The sequence below is a fragment of the Lacerta agilis genome, chromosome Z (genome assembly GCF_009819535.1).
Source record: "Lacerta agilis isolate rLacAgi1 chromosome Z, rLacAgi1.pri, whole genome shotgun sequence".
Classification (NCBI taxonomy): Eukaryota; Metazoa; Chordata; class Lepidosauria; order Squamata; family Lacertidae; genus Lacerta; species Lacerta agilis.
This window is the reverse complement of record NC_046331.1, coordinates 10,884,607-10,901,072: the sequence shown is the minus strand read 5'-3', so window position 1 is coordinate 10,901,072 and position 16,466 is coordinate 10,884,607. Positions and strand designations below refer to the sequence as shown.

The following is a 16,466-nucleotide window of genomic DNA, read 5'->3' as shown; positions in this document are numbered from 1 at the left end:
CATCACCTCCTGGCAAATAGAAGGGGAAGAATTGGAGGCAGAGAGAGATTTTATTTTCTTGGGTTCCATGATCACTGCAGATGGTGACAGCAGTCACGAAATTAGAAGACGCCTGCTTCTTGGGAGAAAAGCAATGACAAATCTAGACAGCATTTTAAAAAGCAGAGACATCACCTTACCGACAAAGGTCCGTATAGTTCGTATAGTTTTCCCAGTAGTGATGTACGGAAGTGAGAGCTGGACCATCAAGAAGGCTGATCACCGAAGAATTGATGCTTTTGAATTATGGTGCTGGAGGAGACTCTTGAGAGTCCCACGGACTGCAAGAAGATCAAACCTATCCATTCTGAAGGAAATCAGCCCTGAGTGCTCACTGGAAGGACAGATCCTGAAGCTGAGGCTCCAATACTTTGTCCACCTCATGAGAAGAGAAGACTCCCTAGAAAAGACCCTGATGTTGGGAAAGATGGAGGGCACAAGGAGAAGGGGGCAACAGAGGATGAGATAGTTGGACAGTGTTCTCGAAGCTACCAACATGAGTTTGACCAAACTGCGGGAGGCAGTGGAAGACAGGAGTGCCTGGCGTGCTCTGGTCCATGGGGTCACGAAGAGTCGGACATGACTAAATGACTAAACAACAACAACAATTGGTTTGAGAAATGCCAATTAGGTAGGTTTTTACAAAATAAATAAAAATGCATGTAACAACTGAATTTCTCCTCTGTTGTCATGAAAAGTCCTGAGCAATGGATGATTTGAGATATGTATGTGTGTATGTTTCAGAGTAAAGAAAAACAGTACATGGTTCACAGCAGAAGACAATGAATTTGGCATAATAAGACCAGCCTACTTTTCCATCCTTGACCACACCACTGAAATAACCAATCATTGAAATTAGACATTGAAAAAGAGTACAATTGGTTTATTAGTAACAAAAATGGATACATTTGTCCTATGCTTGTTGGTTTTTAGGAAATTTGATCATGTCAGCAGCGATACGTTTGTCTTTGTGGGTTTGTCTGTGAGCTGTGTGCTCGTGTGTGTGTGTGTGTGTGTGTGTGTAGGCTATGAACAAGGGCCATTCAGTTTTCACCTCTGGACTTGTATTTTTTTGCGGATCCTATGGCACTTTCCTTGCAACTGGACCTTGGAGATTTCTACAAAAACAAACAAACGAAAACAAACAAACAAGAAGTCAAGCCTATAGAGGCCTTTACTCGGCCCCAGCCGGAGATACTGAAAGCCCAACTATGTCCTCTTTGGGGCTGATATGGCTCTTTTTTTTTTCCTATGAAAGGGCAAGGCCCATTGCCAAAAGCGGCTGTGTAAAATATGTCATGTCGACCTGTAAAATAATACCTGTAAAATAATTCCTATGCTGGCTGGCCACTAGCCACCAGAATTCATGAGTCCCTCTTGTCCCAGAGGGAGCATTTCCTATTTATTCCCAAGCAGGGCAGCTGGACTCCAGGCAAGTCTAGACTTCACTGCTGCCCTGATTTCTTTTCCTTTTGGAAGCTGAAGCTGGTCCTTCGACTCAGTTTCCTTTGCTTTTGAGCCAAGTAATCTGCTCGTGTTGTACTGGCACGGGATTCCAGGATATAGTTCACCTATTGGGAAAAAAAACACAGAGTTGTTTCACTTCTAAGGCAGCAGCATGAGAAAGTCCTGCCTCATTGCAAAAGCATTTTCATGTGTGATGTTAACGCCCTAGCTCCTAAGCAGGCTTACCTGGAAAACAAGCCCCATTGATTTCAAACAGGGCTTGATTCACAGTAGGCAGGATTATCCTAGAAGGGATTTTAAAAATATATATTTAATCTCATGGTTTTTTGCATGCTTGTGGCTTGCTATAAGAAAATGCCAACCCTGACTGAGAGTTGTTTCAAGCAGCAGAGTCAGGGCCATCTTAAGTATATCCGGCGCTGTGGTTCAAAGATCCCTCTGCCCCCCCCCACCCTCGTTTCACCTTTTTACAGTGCTGCCGGCAGCTTTGCCAGGCTGGAGGAGGCGGGCAGCGGCTGGAGAGCGGCTCCTCTGGCGGGGAAGAGGTGGAGGCTCCGGGTGAGGCGCTACTTCAGCGCGGTGGGCGAGGGCAGTGAGCTTATGCCGGGAGGTGCCGCATCCAGCCCCTGCCTCTTCCCAGGCACCCTCCAGAACTTGGCGTGAATTTGGTGCCCTGGCGCCCCGCGCCACTTGCCTCTATGGGCAAGACGCCCCTGAGCAGAGTCTTAACACACATTTCAGCTCTTAAAAAACCTCACCCACTTACCCCTTTTGGCTTTTGACATTTGCTCATCCCACAAAAAAACAGAAGCCAAGTATTGGCTGGAGCTAATAAGAGCTGTAGTCAAAAACACCTGGAGGGCAGCAGGCTGTTGAAGGCTGTTCAGCATCCTTCTCCCATCCACCCCATCTCAATCCAAAACCAGCAACCTAGTTGATTATAGCATTCTGTCCCCTACAGGGCCAGCTTAGAGAGACAATTCTTGTTTACAGGCTTCTTTCCCTAATGTTAACTGTTAAGAGGGGGAAAGGCACAGAGCTCAGTGGCAGAGCATTTGCTTTACATGCCAAAGTCCCAGGTTCAGTTCCTGGAATCCACAGGCAGAGAGTGCCCTAAATCCCAGAGAATCCCTGCCAGTCAGTGTGGACAATAGTGAGCTAGATGGACCAATGGCCTGACTTGGTATAAGGCAGCTACCTATGTTTCTATCTAGAAAACTGGCACTGATCACTCTTTGACTGATAAACACTGTTACTCAGGGTTGTATCCAGTGTAAGTCCTAATCAGAATACTCACTGAAATTGGCGGACATAGCTAATTTAGGTGCATTTATTTCAATGGGTCTCCTCTGAGTAGAAATGGCTTGGGCACATTCCTTAGCAAGGTGCTGCTGTACTGAGCATGAGCCATTAAACAGCCTGCAATAAAAGGACTTCTACCAGGCCACTTCTTTCCTTACGAAGTTTGTAGTCTTGGTTGTTTTTTATGTGCCCAGGATGTTTTGGCACATGTTACTTGATAGAGGCATTTTTAAATGATATTTAGCAAGCCAGCTCTTCCTTAAAATTTATTATCTCCCAGTGCTTGGGCGATAATCACTTAGATAATTTTAATGGAAGGTTAATGCAAAAATCAAAAGATAAAAACGCCCTTTGCTCCGCCATTAGCTGGTTAATATGCTGTGGCATGAAATCTCACCCAATTTTATGCACCGCAGGGTGTTTCTCTTCTGTTGCAGATGAAGCTGTGGGGGCTAGGGGTGGATTGGAAGAATATATCTAAATAGCTATATATCTATATGCCCATGTATATGTATGTATGGAGGTTTTGTGGTAAGTAGAGTCTCAGGTCTTTTATTTCTTGATCATGCAAAGGATCTAATTGCCAAGCTCCATCCCTTCCTCTACAGAAATAAATGGATTAATCAGAGAATTCATGAACCAACCAACCCCAAACAAAACCATCACCACGACCCAGGTTGCACTTTGTGTATATTGCATGTGACTTAGCTCACTTGGATGAGTTGCCTGCCAACCAGAAAGTAATTTCATTTGATTTTAATTTAGCATATTTCACATTTTATTTCACCATTTTGCCATGAAGCACGGTACAGTATGTATGGCTCTTCCTCCCCTTCTCCTCCCCTTACAGCAACCCTGCGAGGTGACCAAGACGAGAGAAAGCCCAATTGGCCCAAGGTGACTTAGCAGGCTTCGTGGCTGAGTGAGGATTTGAACCTGTGTCTCCTGGGTCCCAGTTTGACACTCTTACAATTATACCATTAAACTCAATGCTATCTCTGTGACCCCAAACATCTTACTGACAAAGTTCATTTCCCCTCTCTGGATTAGAAAAGGGGAGGGCGGGGGGGAGAAAGTGATAAACCATAAGGTATAAAGTTGATTCATTCTCAGAAGAATCTGTTCTGCTGTGCTGCTGTGTAAGTCAATCCCTTGGATATGCACTGGAAGGAGACAAGCTCAGAGCAGTGACTCAGACAGAGACACAACAGGCAGCTTCTACCCAGGGCAGTCAGTTCTACTGTGCCTTAGCAATGGGAATGTATGAACAACTTAATCATGCCTGACTCTGTAGAGAAATGGCCATATTACCCATCCCTCTTAAGGAAGGATGACTGGAAGTAGGCAAGGCTCAAGCAGTCTTTGGGGGAAGGGGTGTAGCTCAGTGGCAGAACATCTGCTTTGCATGCAGAAGCTCCTAGGTTCAATGCCCAGCATCTCCAAGAAAGACCAGGAGATCCTTGTCTGAAGCCCCAGAGAGCTGCTGCCAGTTAGGGTAGACAGTTCTAAGCTGCATAGGAAATGGCCTGACTCTTAGGTAGGGCAACTTCCTGTGCTCTTAATTACTTGCTAATTAGTATGCTTCTGTTAGATTACTGCAACATGTTATACGTGGGGCTGCCTCCGAAGATGGTTTGGAAATTTCAGTTACAGGTAGGTAGCCGTGTTGGTCTGCCATAGTCAAAACAAACAAACAAACAAACAAAAATCCTTCCAGTAGCACCTTAGAGACCAACTAAGTTTGTTCTTGGTATGAGCTTTCATATCTGAAGAAGTGTGCATGCACACGAAAGCTCATACCAAGAACAAACTTAGTTGGTCTCTAAGGTGCTACTGGAAGGAATTTTTATTATTATTATTTTGTTTTGTTTTGACTATGGCAGACCAACACGGCTACCTACCTGTAAAAGAATCTAAGGACATAGTAAGAGGCCAGTGGTCCATCTTGTGGTCCATCACAGGGGGCAGTCAGATGTGTATAAGAAGCCCACAAGCAAGACCTGGGCACAGCAGCACTTTTTTTATTTTGTTTTGGAAATTTCAGCTGGTGAAGAATTCAATGGCCAGTTGCTCACTGGAGTGAATCGGCTTGAGCATATCACACTGATCCTGGCCCATCTGCACTGGATGCCAATTTAGTTTCTAGGCCCCATTCAAAGTGCTGGTTTTGAACTATAAAGCCTTAAATGGCTCACGGTCACAATACCTCAAGGACTGCCTCTCCCCATATGAACTGATACAGATCCTGTGATCATCTGAGGCCATTCTTCATGTGCCTCTTCTGCAAGAGGCCTGGAGGGTGGCAACACAAGAACGGGCCTTTTCTGCAGTGACTCCCTGTTTGTGGAATGCTCTCCCCAGGGAAGCTCACCAGGCACCTTCATTACATATATTTAGGTGCCAGGCAAAAACATTTCTCTTTCCCCATGGCTTTGGCTAATTAAATAATTTATGGCCTTTTGAACTATGTGGGTGGGGCGGGTATTGTTTCTGCTTGTAACTATGTGATGCATTTTTGTGTTTTTGTACAGTACACCTCCCCGTGTTCCTCGGATGAAGGGCAGTAGAAAAATTCAATAAACAACAACAGCAATAACAACAATAACAAAATAAATTCTGAGGACAGCTGATAGCCTTGAGGACCAAAATCATCCCTCTACCTTCACACAAAAACTGGGGTTATCAAATCCATACCCAATTATGGTTGTATGCAGTTGCCATTGATCTTAACTCTTTTTTTTAAATACTCAAAAATCAAGGAAGGACAACAGTAGTTAAAGGGTTTAGCTGGGTCAGGCTAAAGACCCATCTAGTCCAGCAACCTGTCCCCACAGTAGTTAACCAGGTGTCCTTATGGGAAACTTGCAAGCAGAACTTGACTGCAGAAGTGCTCTCCCCACTTGCGATTCCTAGCAACTGATATCCAGAATCATACGGCCTCCACCGGTGGAGGGGGAACATAGCCATCATAGCTAGTAAACACCGATAGCTTTACACCCTCCATGATCTCCCACCTCTCTTCCTCCAAACCTACCAATATTTTTAGAGTTCCAAAAAAGCAATGCCAAAAACTCTCCTAGGGATGCCTGTAAAAATGTGAATGGTGAAGGCAAGGACAAAGGAGGGAAACTGGGTGCCTGGAGATCGGAGTTTGCACTGAGCTCTTTCTTTTTGCTTGGGTGGTGGGCGAGAACCAAGATTGCTTAGCATATGTCAGTTACTGAACACTGCCATAAGCTTTACATGGCGGGGGGAAACGTTAAGGACTGGAAATGGCACATAAAGCTTATCACTAGAAAATTTTAAATTGCCATAAAAATAATAGATGGCAGCAAGTTCCGTTTAACCTTCCAACAGCATTAAGTGCCTTCGTTTCAGAAAGTAAATCAGCCAGGGTGTGCAGGCAAGCTGTATTTCCTTAAATTAAAGAAAAGAAAGTAAACCATAGCAATAAAAAAGGGAGAAAGATTTCCCTTCAAAACAAACAAACAAACAAAAGGCTGAATGGAAAACACTGTGCCAGGGATTGGAGACCTGCGAAAGGGTCTCTGTAAAGGGGGGGGGGAATGAAACTCGTTCACTTACAATCCAGGAGCTAGAATCAGAAAACCTGTACCCAAAAGTTTTTTCAGATGTCAAGAGCAGACTTGTGCTTTTAATGGAATGCTCCTGAAATCTTTTGAGTAAGACGAACAGCGGCAATAAAGCCCAGGAACGAGTGCAGTGGGATGCATGCTTAAATATTCCACACTATGCTCAAAGAACACTCCCATTTGTTAAATCCTTCAAAAGGGCCATCGCTTAGCCAAGGCCACCCGTATGCAAGGTGGACGTCTGCTTGGGTCGTGGGTGTTTGGGAGCTTGGCTGAAGCTAAAAGAATGTGATAGCAGAGGAAGGAGGGGAAACTTGTCTCCAATGAAATGGGAGGATCAGCCACCAGGTCCATGCTGAATCCACTTTTGGTTGCTTCCTCCAAGGTCAAGATCATGCCTGACCCTGTGACATAAAGTCTGAATACACAGTAGAGTGTATCAGATAAATATTGGGCCCATGCCAACTTGTCAGGTAGCAGGGGCCACCTGTTTCTGGTCCAAGTGTGCCAGCTGCTCACCCCTTCCCCCACATTTTCTTTTGAAAGAACCAGGTGTAGTTTAATCAATAGCCTATATAATGAAGTTCCCAAGTGCTTGCAGTAGCTATCAAACACACTGGACTACTAGGGTGCCCATTTGGAGCCTTATCCCTACCTTGATTTTGGGGAAAGGAAAAAGCTTCTGACCAACCATTCAGACTGTGACAGCAGCTTGTAGAGTGGGGCAAGAGGGGGCTGGATGATGCTTTCTACAGCTAGATGCTAAAGCCTTTCGGAGGCTTTTGCATGCGGGTACAGGCTCTTACAGGAACCAGGTTTCAGTAAAGGAGCTTCGCAAGTTCTTGGCCTCAAAATGATTTGTATTTAAGGTCAGAGAACGAAAGAGAGAGCGAGAGAGAGAGCGAGAGTGCTTTCTTCAAACCAAGCTGGCTAAACCCTCTGGGTATATTTATGCTTTCCATTGTAGCCTGTACCTTGACTTGCTTGTGTGTGCTCCTTTGAGTAAGATGTTCATTAAGTATCTTTCCATAGTAGACCTACCCTTGTCTTGTGGCACATGATGGCTGAAACTCCCCAGTGCTAGACTAAGAGTACTCCATGACTTCGCAGCCTGAGTGCAAAACCATGGCTCTTGGCACATAAGTCAACAAAGTGAGTCTTTGACCTTCCTATTGCTTCACTTACAAAACAAGCACGTTTCCAGCTTTCAACACAGCAAAAGTGAGAGCAATGCTTGGATTCTCAGAAGCAAGAAAAGGAAGGTTGTGTGTAAGTGTGGTACTGAGAACCAGATGCTTGCCTGTTTGTTGAGGTTGCTTCTTGCAAGTATTTATTCACCCAGGTCGTAGCAAACTGGAACCTCCCAGAAAATGAAACCTCCCACCCCAACAACTAATTCTTTGGAAGCCACGTACCTTCAGCACAATCTCGTTGACAGTAGCAGCATCAGACTCAAAGTAGAGATGTTTGTAGTCGTGATTGCTTAGATATGCGAGTTTAAATATTGCATGGCCTGTTAAAGCAATTGAAGAGAGAAAGAAAAGAGAAAGGATTGACGTGACAAAATGCAGTGTTCACAAAAGTCCATTCTGGAATAAATAAAACAAAATAAGTGTTTAACCTATTCCCCATCGCCACCTCCCTTGAATTAAAATTGGGGACACAATGAAAAAGATGTTTCACTCATCACTGAAATGGAAGAAACTTAAACAGGACATCATTTTGGCTGGTTTGTGCCCTGAACTGCTCAGAAGAATAAGAAGTAGCTGCTTTCTGAGGAGTCTACCCATTGTATCTCTGTCTGAATCCTTGTGTTCTTGGGTCGAAGGCAAGTCAAGAGAAGTTGCACAGAGAGGCAGCAGGGAGCCTCCTTTGCAAGGCATATAATTCTGCTACACCTTTGCGCTGAACATGATCAACTGATCCCACTGCATCTTATGTGTTTCTGACACCTGGTGGAGGCTGACTGGAAGGAGGTGAGGCTTGGGACTCATGTAGTGACTCAGGAAGCAGAATCTTCTTTGGATTGGATTGGGAGCCTTTCGCTATTTAATTCATTTTCTTCTCTCGAGAAAACTGGCCCTTCTCTCCTGAGGCACACTTTGCGTGCTCCCCAGCAGCAGACAGTTTGGGAATGATTGCTCTGAAAACTTTCAGCAAAAGCTCGTGGGCATGACAGGAAGTGGAGAGGGAAGAGCACACAGATGGCGATCTTAGCATACCATCGGCAGAACAGACGGCGGGAGGGAGCCTGACAGCCTTCCCATGTCATTTCAATTTAAGGCGAGGGGTGGCTCACCAGAGAGGCTGAACTCCTATCAAGGAAAGTTCACTCCCTCCCCCTCTTCTCTCTCCCCCCACCCCCGTTGTTTCCCCTCCTGAGGAAAAAATGCAAATATCTGCCACATGGCTAGTTGGGTGCCAGCCGGTCCCTGGACTGGATTCCTGCTTAAGCACCCTAGTTAGGGAGAAAAAGGATATTGCAAATTGTTCCCAATGTATAATTGCCATTGCCTGGGGAGGAGAGGTGGTGGACTTAAAAGTAAAACAAAAGCAAAAGGTTGTTTTACTAAGGAATGATTGAAGCTGCAACAAAACAAAAGCAGCACCTTGATATATAAGCTCAGCTGCCATCAAAGGCTACTAGCTATGATGCTTGGAGGTGCTATTTCTTCTGAATATCAGTTGCTGGAAATTGCAGGTGGAGAAGGTGCTGCTTGTGGGTTTCCCACAGGCCTCTAGTTGGCCCCTGTGAGAACAGGATGCTGGACTAGACGGGCCATGGGCCTGTTCCTGCAGGGCTCTTCTTATGTATAAAGGTTCAATAAAGCAGCACTGCAATACTTAACAGGGAAAAATACGGCTTCTGCAACATGTTTACTCCCACCCATCCCAGTTCTCAATCAGACAAGTGCTCTGAATGGCAATGTTGTTTGAAAAGGGGGAGGGAATCATGGAGGGCACCCTATCCATCCCCTTCCTCCTTTAGCCATGCCCCAATGAGGAAATCAAACTTCAAAGTGTATTATTACTCTGGCTGCATCAGGCCCTGAAAACAGCCTTCCCTGACCAGGTGAGCTCCAAGATGGGTGCAACCAGGACTTTTGTTGGGAGGGGGGTAGGCCATTTTTTTTGGGGGGGGTAGAGAATCTCAGTTAGCTATGTATTTTTATTGATGGGGGCAGCAGCCCCTCCCTGCCCCCCGGCTATGCCCATGCCCTCCAGAGGAGTTGGACTACAAGTCCCATCAGTGTTAGCCATTCAGCTGCTTCTCAATGATTCTTCCTTGATTCAAGCACTTCAGGTAGCTAATCTTATGGCTTTGCCTTCCAAAAATGGGGGGGGGGAGTGGTTTCAGTGATTCTGGCACAAGCAGTGCCCCACCCCCGCAGCAGCAGCTGGTCCGTCTTCGGGGCTAAGATACCCAATCTATGAACCAGGAAATGTCACCTCTGCCATCAACTCAGCACACTTCTTTAGGGGAGTCTCTCTACAGAGCCTGCCCTCTCCACCCAGGAACCCAATCACAGTAATACTGGGTTATTTTACATGATGTTTTATGTAGGACATTAAGTTGTTAATCTAGGTTTCACATCGGTTTCTAACACCGTCCACCTCACTCCCAAGTGGACTACAAAAACACTGTAATAAAAGCCAGCAATATCTAGTTCAAATATAATACTGCATGAAATAAAGCTAGATGTGTTCTGTGCTAGCTTAAGTTTGGCTACGAACTCTGCCTGCCCCCACCAAAAGGAAGATCCAAATGAATATGCTGAGGATCAGACTCTAGGGAGTTTCTAGGTAAAGGAAGTTTGCTTTAATATTCTCAGACAGTGTTTCCCAAAGTGGTACACATACCCATGGAGATAAACAAAACAAAACAAAAAGGTTTAAAAGGGTACATGGAGAATGTGTGTGTGTGTGTGTGTGTGTGTGTGTGTATGTGTGTGTGTGTATGCAACTACAGTATCTACCTATCCATTCATAGATAAAATTAGAGTTGCCATATTTCAAAAAGTGAAAATCCAGACACAAAAGTTGTTGAGCTTTCTTCTGTAAAGTTGTTGAAGTTTCCGAGCTATTTTTTTAAAGGAAATTCGGCAAAGAATCAACACTTCCGACGTGGGTTGCCATTTTTACTGGACTTTTTTTTTTTTACCAATTTCCGAAAATTTTGGGACGCTGTTTTTGACAGATGAATCCTGGATATGTCTGGGAGATTCTGGACGTGTGGATAAAATAGTATTACTAAAGCTACCCCAAACTAATCTTTGCCCAATAAGGGGTATGCCGGCAGTAATACTAAACCCTCAAAATGTGATTATTTTAAGTTTGGAAACACTGTGCCAGGTAGCTGGTGGACTCCTCAAGAAGCAGTGACAGATAGAGTGTGCAGTGAGAAGTTTATGCTCTGCTATTTTGGTGAGCACCGAAGATATAAGAAACTGCCTTGTACAGACTATTGGTCCATCTAGCTCAGTATTGTTTACATGCACTGTCAATGGCTCTTCAGGGATTCAGGCAGAAGTCTCTCCCAGCCAGGGGCGTAGCAAGGGGGGGGGGCGAGGGGACAGGCCGCCCCGGGTTCCATAATGGAGGGGGTGACAAATTAGCAAGGATTTTTTTAATAATTTTTTTTAAAATGCCTGCTCTGAAGGTCTTATCTTACTATACTAGGGATTATATAGCTATATATGAAATTTCATGCATATCGGTTAATATCTTGACCCTCCTACACCAAAATAGCTGTTCACTAGGCTGTTTTCCTATGTCATGAAGGCTGAAATTTCAGTTCAGAGAACACTTACTGTTCCCAACCCTAACCCTGTGGAAAGCCATCTAATTAGACTTTGAGAGGTTTTTAGGAGGTAATTTGACTATTGTTTGATTTTATACCAATGTTATGTATCTGGTGTTAGCCACCATGAGCCCGACTTTGGCCGGGGAGGGCGGGATATAAATAAAAGGATTTTTTATTATTACTTGTTATTATTCCTTTGTAAGAAAATATGAAATAACGTAAAACCATTTATGCGACGGGGGTGGTGGTCAATGGGGGGGGGGGTCGACAAGAAATTTTCCGCACCGGGTACCACCTGACCTTCCCATGCCGAGGGGGAGGGGTGACAATTATTTTTTTGCCCCCCGGGTACCAATTTACCTAGCTACGCCCCTGCTCCCAGCTCTACAAGGGAATGCCAAGGATTGAACTTGGGGCCTTCTGTGTGCAAAGCAGATGCTCTACCACCAAGCTACCATGGCCCTTCCCTGAAAAAAGGTTCTCCATCTGTGTTGCTGGGTGATCTCTAAGTATGCTTTGCTCTGTTCCCTACATGGCTGCTCTGGTTACACCTTACATAGATGTTCCACAGTCAGGCCCTACACAGGATACTGGGTGCCCTTCATTCATATGAAAATTCATGCATTGGCAATTAAGATTTAATGTATTAGAGGTCATTCTCTCCATTTTCATTTTAATGTGTTCAGTCCAAAGGTCCAACTTTAACTCATCTACAAAAATAACAGCATCATTTTAATGGAGATTTATCCACTTTTCCCGGAGGGGAGCGGATTTGAAACCTTATTTACAGCAGCTTAATTCTCCAGATCTCCCCAAATAAACTGATATATGGCCAGCAAACTGGAGACCTTCGTATTTCATCACAACACATTAATTAAACACTATTATTGCATGCTAATCAGGAATTATGAATTCTCCACTGGAAAAAAAAACCTGGTGGACGATCCAAAACCAAACTTTAAATCACAGAAGCAAAAGAGCAATCACATTGCATGAGAAGGGGCACACATTTCTAAACTGGGAGTCTATAGGTGTGTGGTTATTTCTGTTGCTCCTTGATGCAAGAAAAACTGTATTTGGCACCCTGGAAAGCACCTGCCAATCAGTGTAGAGAATACTGAGCTAGATGGGCCAATGGTTTGACTCCATATAAAGCAGCTTCCTATGTTCCTAACTGGCACTTCCCAAAACAATCTAAAAACTGAAACACTGCTATCCCTTGAAACCTGCACTTCTTCAAATTTTGCTGTGTGGTTCCTCCAACCCCAGAAAGTGCATACAGTTTTTTCTTTTTCATCTAAGAGAATTTATATACTGTTTACTTGACAGAAAGCATCTAGGCAGCTCACAGAGAACAAACTAAAATATTAATTTAAATGCCCATAAAATCCAACAAACAAACAAACAAACAAATTAGGTGTAAAATGTGTATATTAGTGTAAATAACATAGAAAAAAACATTACATTAGGAAAAATGGCATACCAAAATGCAAAATGAAACCAAATCTGCAAAACTGAATATAGATACGTGTACTAAAATGCTAACAATTTTTCCATGAAAACCTTTTCATCCAAACAAAATTCACAAGCTGATGCAGAAACATGGCAAACTGACTGGAAAAATAAAATGAGAAAGGGAGGAAAGCTGTAATTGGCAAATACCTCCCTCCCTAATGGCTGGTCTGCTCTCTTTGGCTCATTTAGAACTGCCTCCCCACCTCCAAAATGAAGAGAGAGCTCAAATGACATCTTCCCCAACCTTGCAAGGTGTCAAGGGGAAGGGGAAAATTGGGTGCCAGATCCACCCAGAGGATGCCAGAGTGAAGGGAAGGCACCTGCAACCTAGGTTCAAAGGTAATAAGCCCATCTACATCCATACTTCATCCACTGTCTCCCTGCGCTGTCTAAGGCAGTAATGCTTCTGAATGCAAGTTGCTGGAAACCACAGGAGGGGAGAGTTGCTGTTGTGCTTGAGGGCTCCCTATTAGGACACCTGGTTGGCCACTGTGAGAACAGGATGCTGGACTAGATGGGCCACTGGCCTGATAATAAGCTCTTCCTGTAGCCGTTACCATTTGGATGCCACCTCCCACCCCCAAATTATATGGACTGCAGCTAATAAAACTTGTAGCTTTAAACAGATGGAGGGAACCCATTTGGTAGAAGCTGAAACAAACAAACAAACAAACAAACTCTAATAGTACATACTCAGGGTCAAACTAGATGTGATGCAAAACACGTTGCTTGTTGTGCCTCCTCCATCCTTCCTTTCTTCCCTCTTCCTTTCGTTCGTTCTGGGTGGAAAACCGCAGTGAGGAAGCATCACCCATTGCGGCTGTTATTAAGGATGACAAAGCAACCACCACCAAGGGCCATATTTAGCATCATGCCTATTAAGTTCAGCCCATGGCCTGTGAGGGGTGCTGCAGGAACCCGTTGCTCCACACTCCCTTGCATGTTACGGGGGGAAATATCAGCCAAGCTGTCGCTGAAGGAACGCCTGTCTGTCATTCTTGACCCTCCTGTCAAGAAACTCCCGAGGAGCTTCTGAAGAACCCTAGGGCTCCCCGCGGAAGGCAGTCTGGCTCTCCATCTGTGTGGTGGGAATAATTAAGACTCGCCTCCCAGGAGGAAGAGGTGGCACAAAAAATACAGGGTTTGAGAGACATAGTGCTTACCAAGGAACAGCAGCAACAGGCCTGGGAAGATCACATTCTGGGCTGAACAACAAGGCTCACACCCACTTCACAGGCTCTGGCATTTCCCCCTTTTATTTAAAGAGATGCAAACTAGTTTTGCCACTAGGGCAGTTCTGAGTGCTGCAGAGGTCAAGGAGGAAGGGGTGGTGGGGTGGCGCTGATCCACGGGCCTGATTTGGCTCAGGGGGCTGACAGTTGCTGACCCTTTGCATTATAGGCTTACTGTTTAGCACAGAGCCCCTGCAAGGCCTCTCACTGCCGGCCTCTCTCGCTTTTAAATCTGGTGATTTATCTCGTCTCTTCCGCTCTGGTATTTCACAGCTGACAGAAGCAGAACGCAGAACTTTATTTCAAATTCTTATTTTAGCTTTTTAAAGAGTCAGCCCTTTTCGGGGGCCATTACAGAGTCAGAGATGTCAATAATGCTTATGGCGGGGAGAGTAACAGGAGGCAGGGGTTTCAATCCATCATGGAAGATGCATCTTACTGTGTGTGTGTGTGTGTGTGTGCGCGAGAGAGAGAGAGCGCACATGCACACACACAACCTTTTGTAGTAAGAGAGAACTATATTCCACAGCCAGGATCTTTGCTTTCCAAAATGGTATAAAAACTTTCAGTGGGCTGGGAGATACAGTAAGATTAGGAATCTCCAACCTGCACATGCTACATATTACTTGAGATAGTTGCTGCAGTCACTGCAAAGCTGGGATAGGGAAACCTTTTCAGCCTGAGGGCCACATTCCCCTCTGGGGGCCACATGGCAAGCAGGGCTAAAGGCAAAAATGGGCAGAGTGATCAATATAAACCCTACCTTTGTACAGAAATTATTTCTATATCCTCTGCCCGGACAAGCAGAAGGCATTATCTGAGTTCAAGGATAAATTCCCGTGAAATAGGACTGGGGGGGACAGGTAGCTGTGGCTGCAGAGGGTGTGTGGGGCCAGCATAGTCCTGAGGGCCTAATAGAAAGGATTGGGCGGGGGCTGGAGTTGGCCCCTAGGCCTGAGGTTTCCCACCACTGTTGTAAAGCATGGAGATACACACAGCTATGCATGGTCTGGGATCCTTCACAGTAACTACGGTCATCTTATTTTGAACCTATGGGCACTCTCCCTGTCCAATTAGATGGCATTGATGTTTTCTTTTTGGGGAAGGTGTTAAATTTTCTGAACGTTAATTTCAGTGAATGCTTCCTACTTCAGTTAAATTGTGGACTAGAAAACTGGAAGATCATTATTAGTTCTGATCATTGTCAAAATTATATTGTTGTAACCCCGCCCCCTACCCCCAAACTCACGGCTTATCAAAATATCCCCCTTGCTTTGAAAAAAGGGAGGAGACAGGCTGTGCTTCAGATTTATATGCCCCCAAAAGTGATTTAGGAAACAAAAAGCCAGGGAGACTCAGGTGAGGGTTTTATGTCCCTCCATGCCCAAATTGTACACTGTTAACGGCGTGAAATATTTGTTCAGCAAAACGATCAAAGCGGCACTTTGCTCTGCTGCTAGTTGGGACAGATGCGAGTTTCTGGGTTGCGAGGGGCAAATTGATTTCCATTTCCAGGAGTGCTTAGAGAACGTGATATACGGCTCTGGAGCCACCTTCCAATAGAATGTCACCGTGGGTAATACAGAGATCGATGTGGATTTCAATTTATTTATTTTTTGCTCCCTGTGTGTAACAATGAGATTATGGGGACTGCCAACAGCAAGGGTGTAGTGCTAGCCACAGGAAGCAATATATACTAAGGGGAAGGGCCCATAGCTCAGTGGTAGAGCACCTGCTTTGCATGCAGAAGGTCCCAGGTATGATCTCCGACATCTTTAGGTTGGGTCGGGAAAGACTCCTACCAATCAGCACAGAAGACGATACTGAACTAGACAAACCAATGGTCTGACTCTGTATAAGACATTTCTTGTATGCTCCTCTCTTTTCTTTTGAGAATGGACAGTAGCTCAGTGGTCAATCATAGGATTTGCACACAGAAGGTTGTAGGTTCAATCCCAACATCTCCAGGTGGGGCTGGGAATGACTCTTGTTCAAAACTCTGCAGAGCCACTGGCAGATGCATCATTGGTTTGACTCTGTATAAGGCAGTCCCCACTGTCCTTTCAAACTCATTCAGTCCTAATATGGCAGATATGGGTACCTTGCTGCCTTGGATGGGAAAGATAGGAATGTTCTACCTGGGGAACATCCCCTGAGATGCTGGGGATTAAACCTGGGACCTTCTGCATGCAAGGCAGATGCTTTGTCACTGAGCTGTGGCCCTTACGTGGTGAAAAGGATTGGCAGGAGGTTCAGCCCTGAGAGGAGGAGGGTTCTTCACAAAATCCCACATGATTCAAAGTGGAATTCAACACCCACAGGATATCATGACTTTATAAAAGGATGTGACTTTATGGGGAGTCAGTTTTAACAAGAACTATTATGAATAATAATAATAATAATAATAATAATAATAATAATAATAATAATAATAATAATAGAATCATACAATTGTAGAGTTGGAAGGGATCCCGAGAGTCATCTAGTCCAAACCCCTGCAACGCAGAAATCTCA

The 16,466-nt window shown here is 44.8% G+C and overlaps 1 protein-coding gene across 4 annotated transcripts in view; it reads right to left on the bottom strand.

Moving 5' to 3' along the window:
* Window positions 1-907: 907 nt before the first annotated feature.
* MAPKAP1 (MAPK associated protein 1) overlaps window positions 908-16,466 on the bottom strand; it is a 181,779-nt gene continuing 166,220 nt past the window's right edge. For 2 of the 4 annotated variants that reach the window (XM_033137517.1, XM_033137516.1), the window contains 2 exons: window positions 7,817-7,914; window positions 908-1,610 (listed from right to left, as the gene is read on the bottom strand). In XM_033137517.1, coding sequence (XP_032993408.1) covers window positions 1,485-1,610; window positions 7,817-7,914 — 224 coding nt within the window. In that variant the 3' untranslated portion in view covers window positions 908-1,484. Of the gene's footprint in view, window positions 1,611-7,814; window positions 7,915-13,413; window positions 13,541-16,466 lie in introns of those variants that run through there. The other 2 variants (XM_033137518.1, XM_033137519.1) reach the window with 2 other exon arrangements.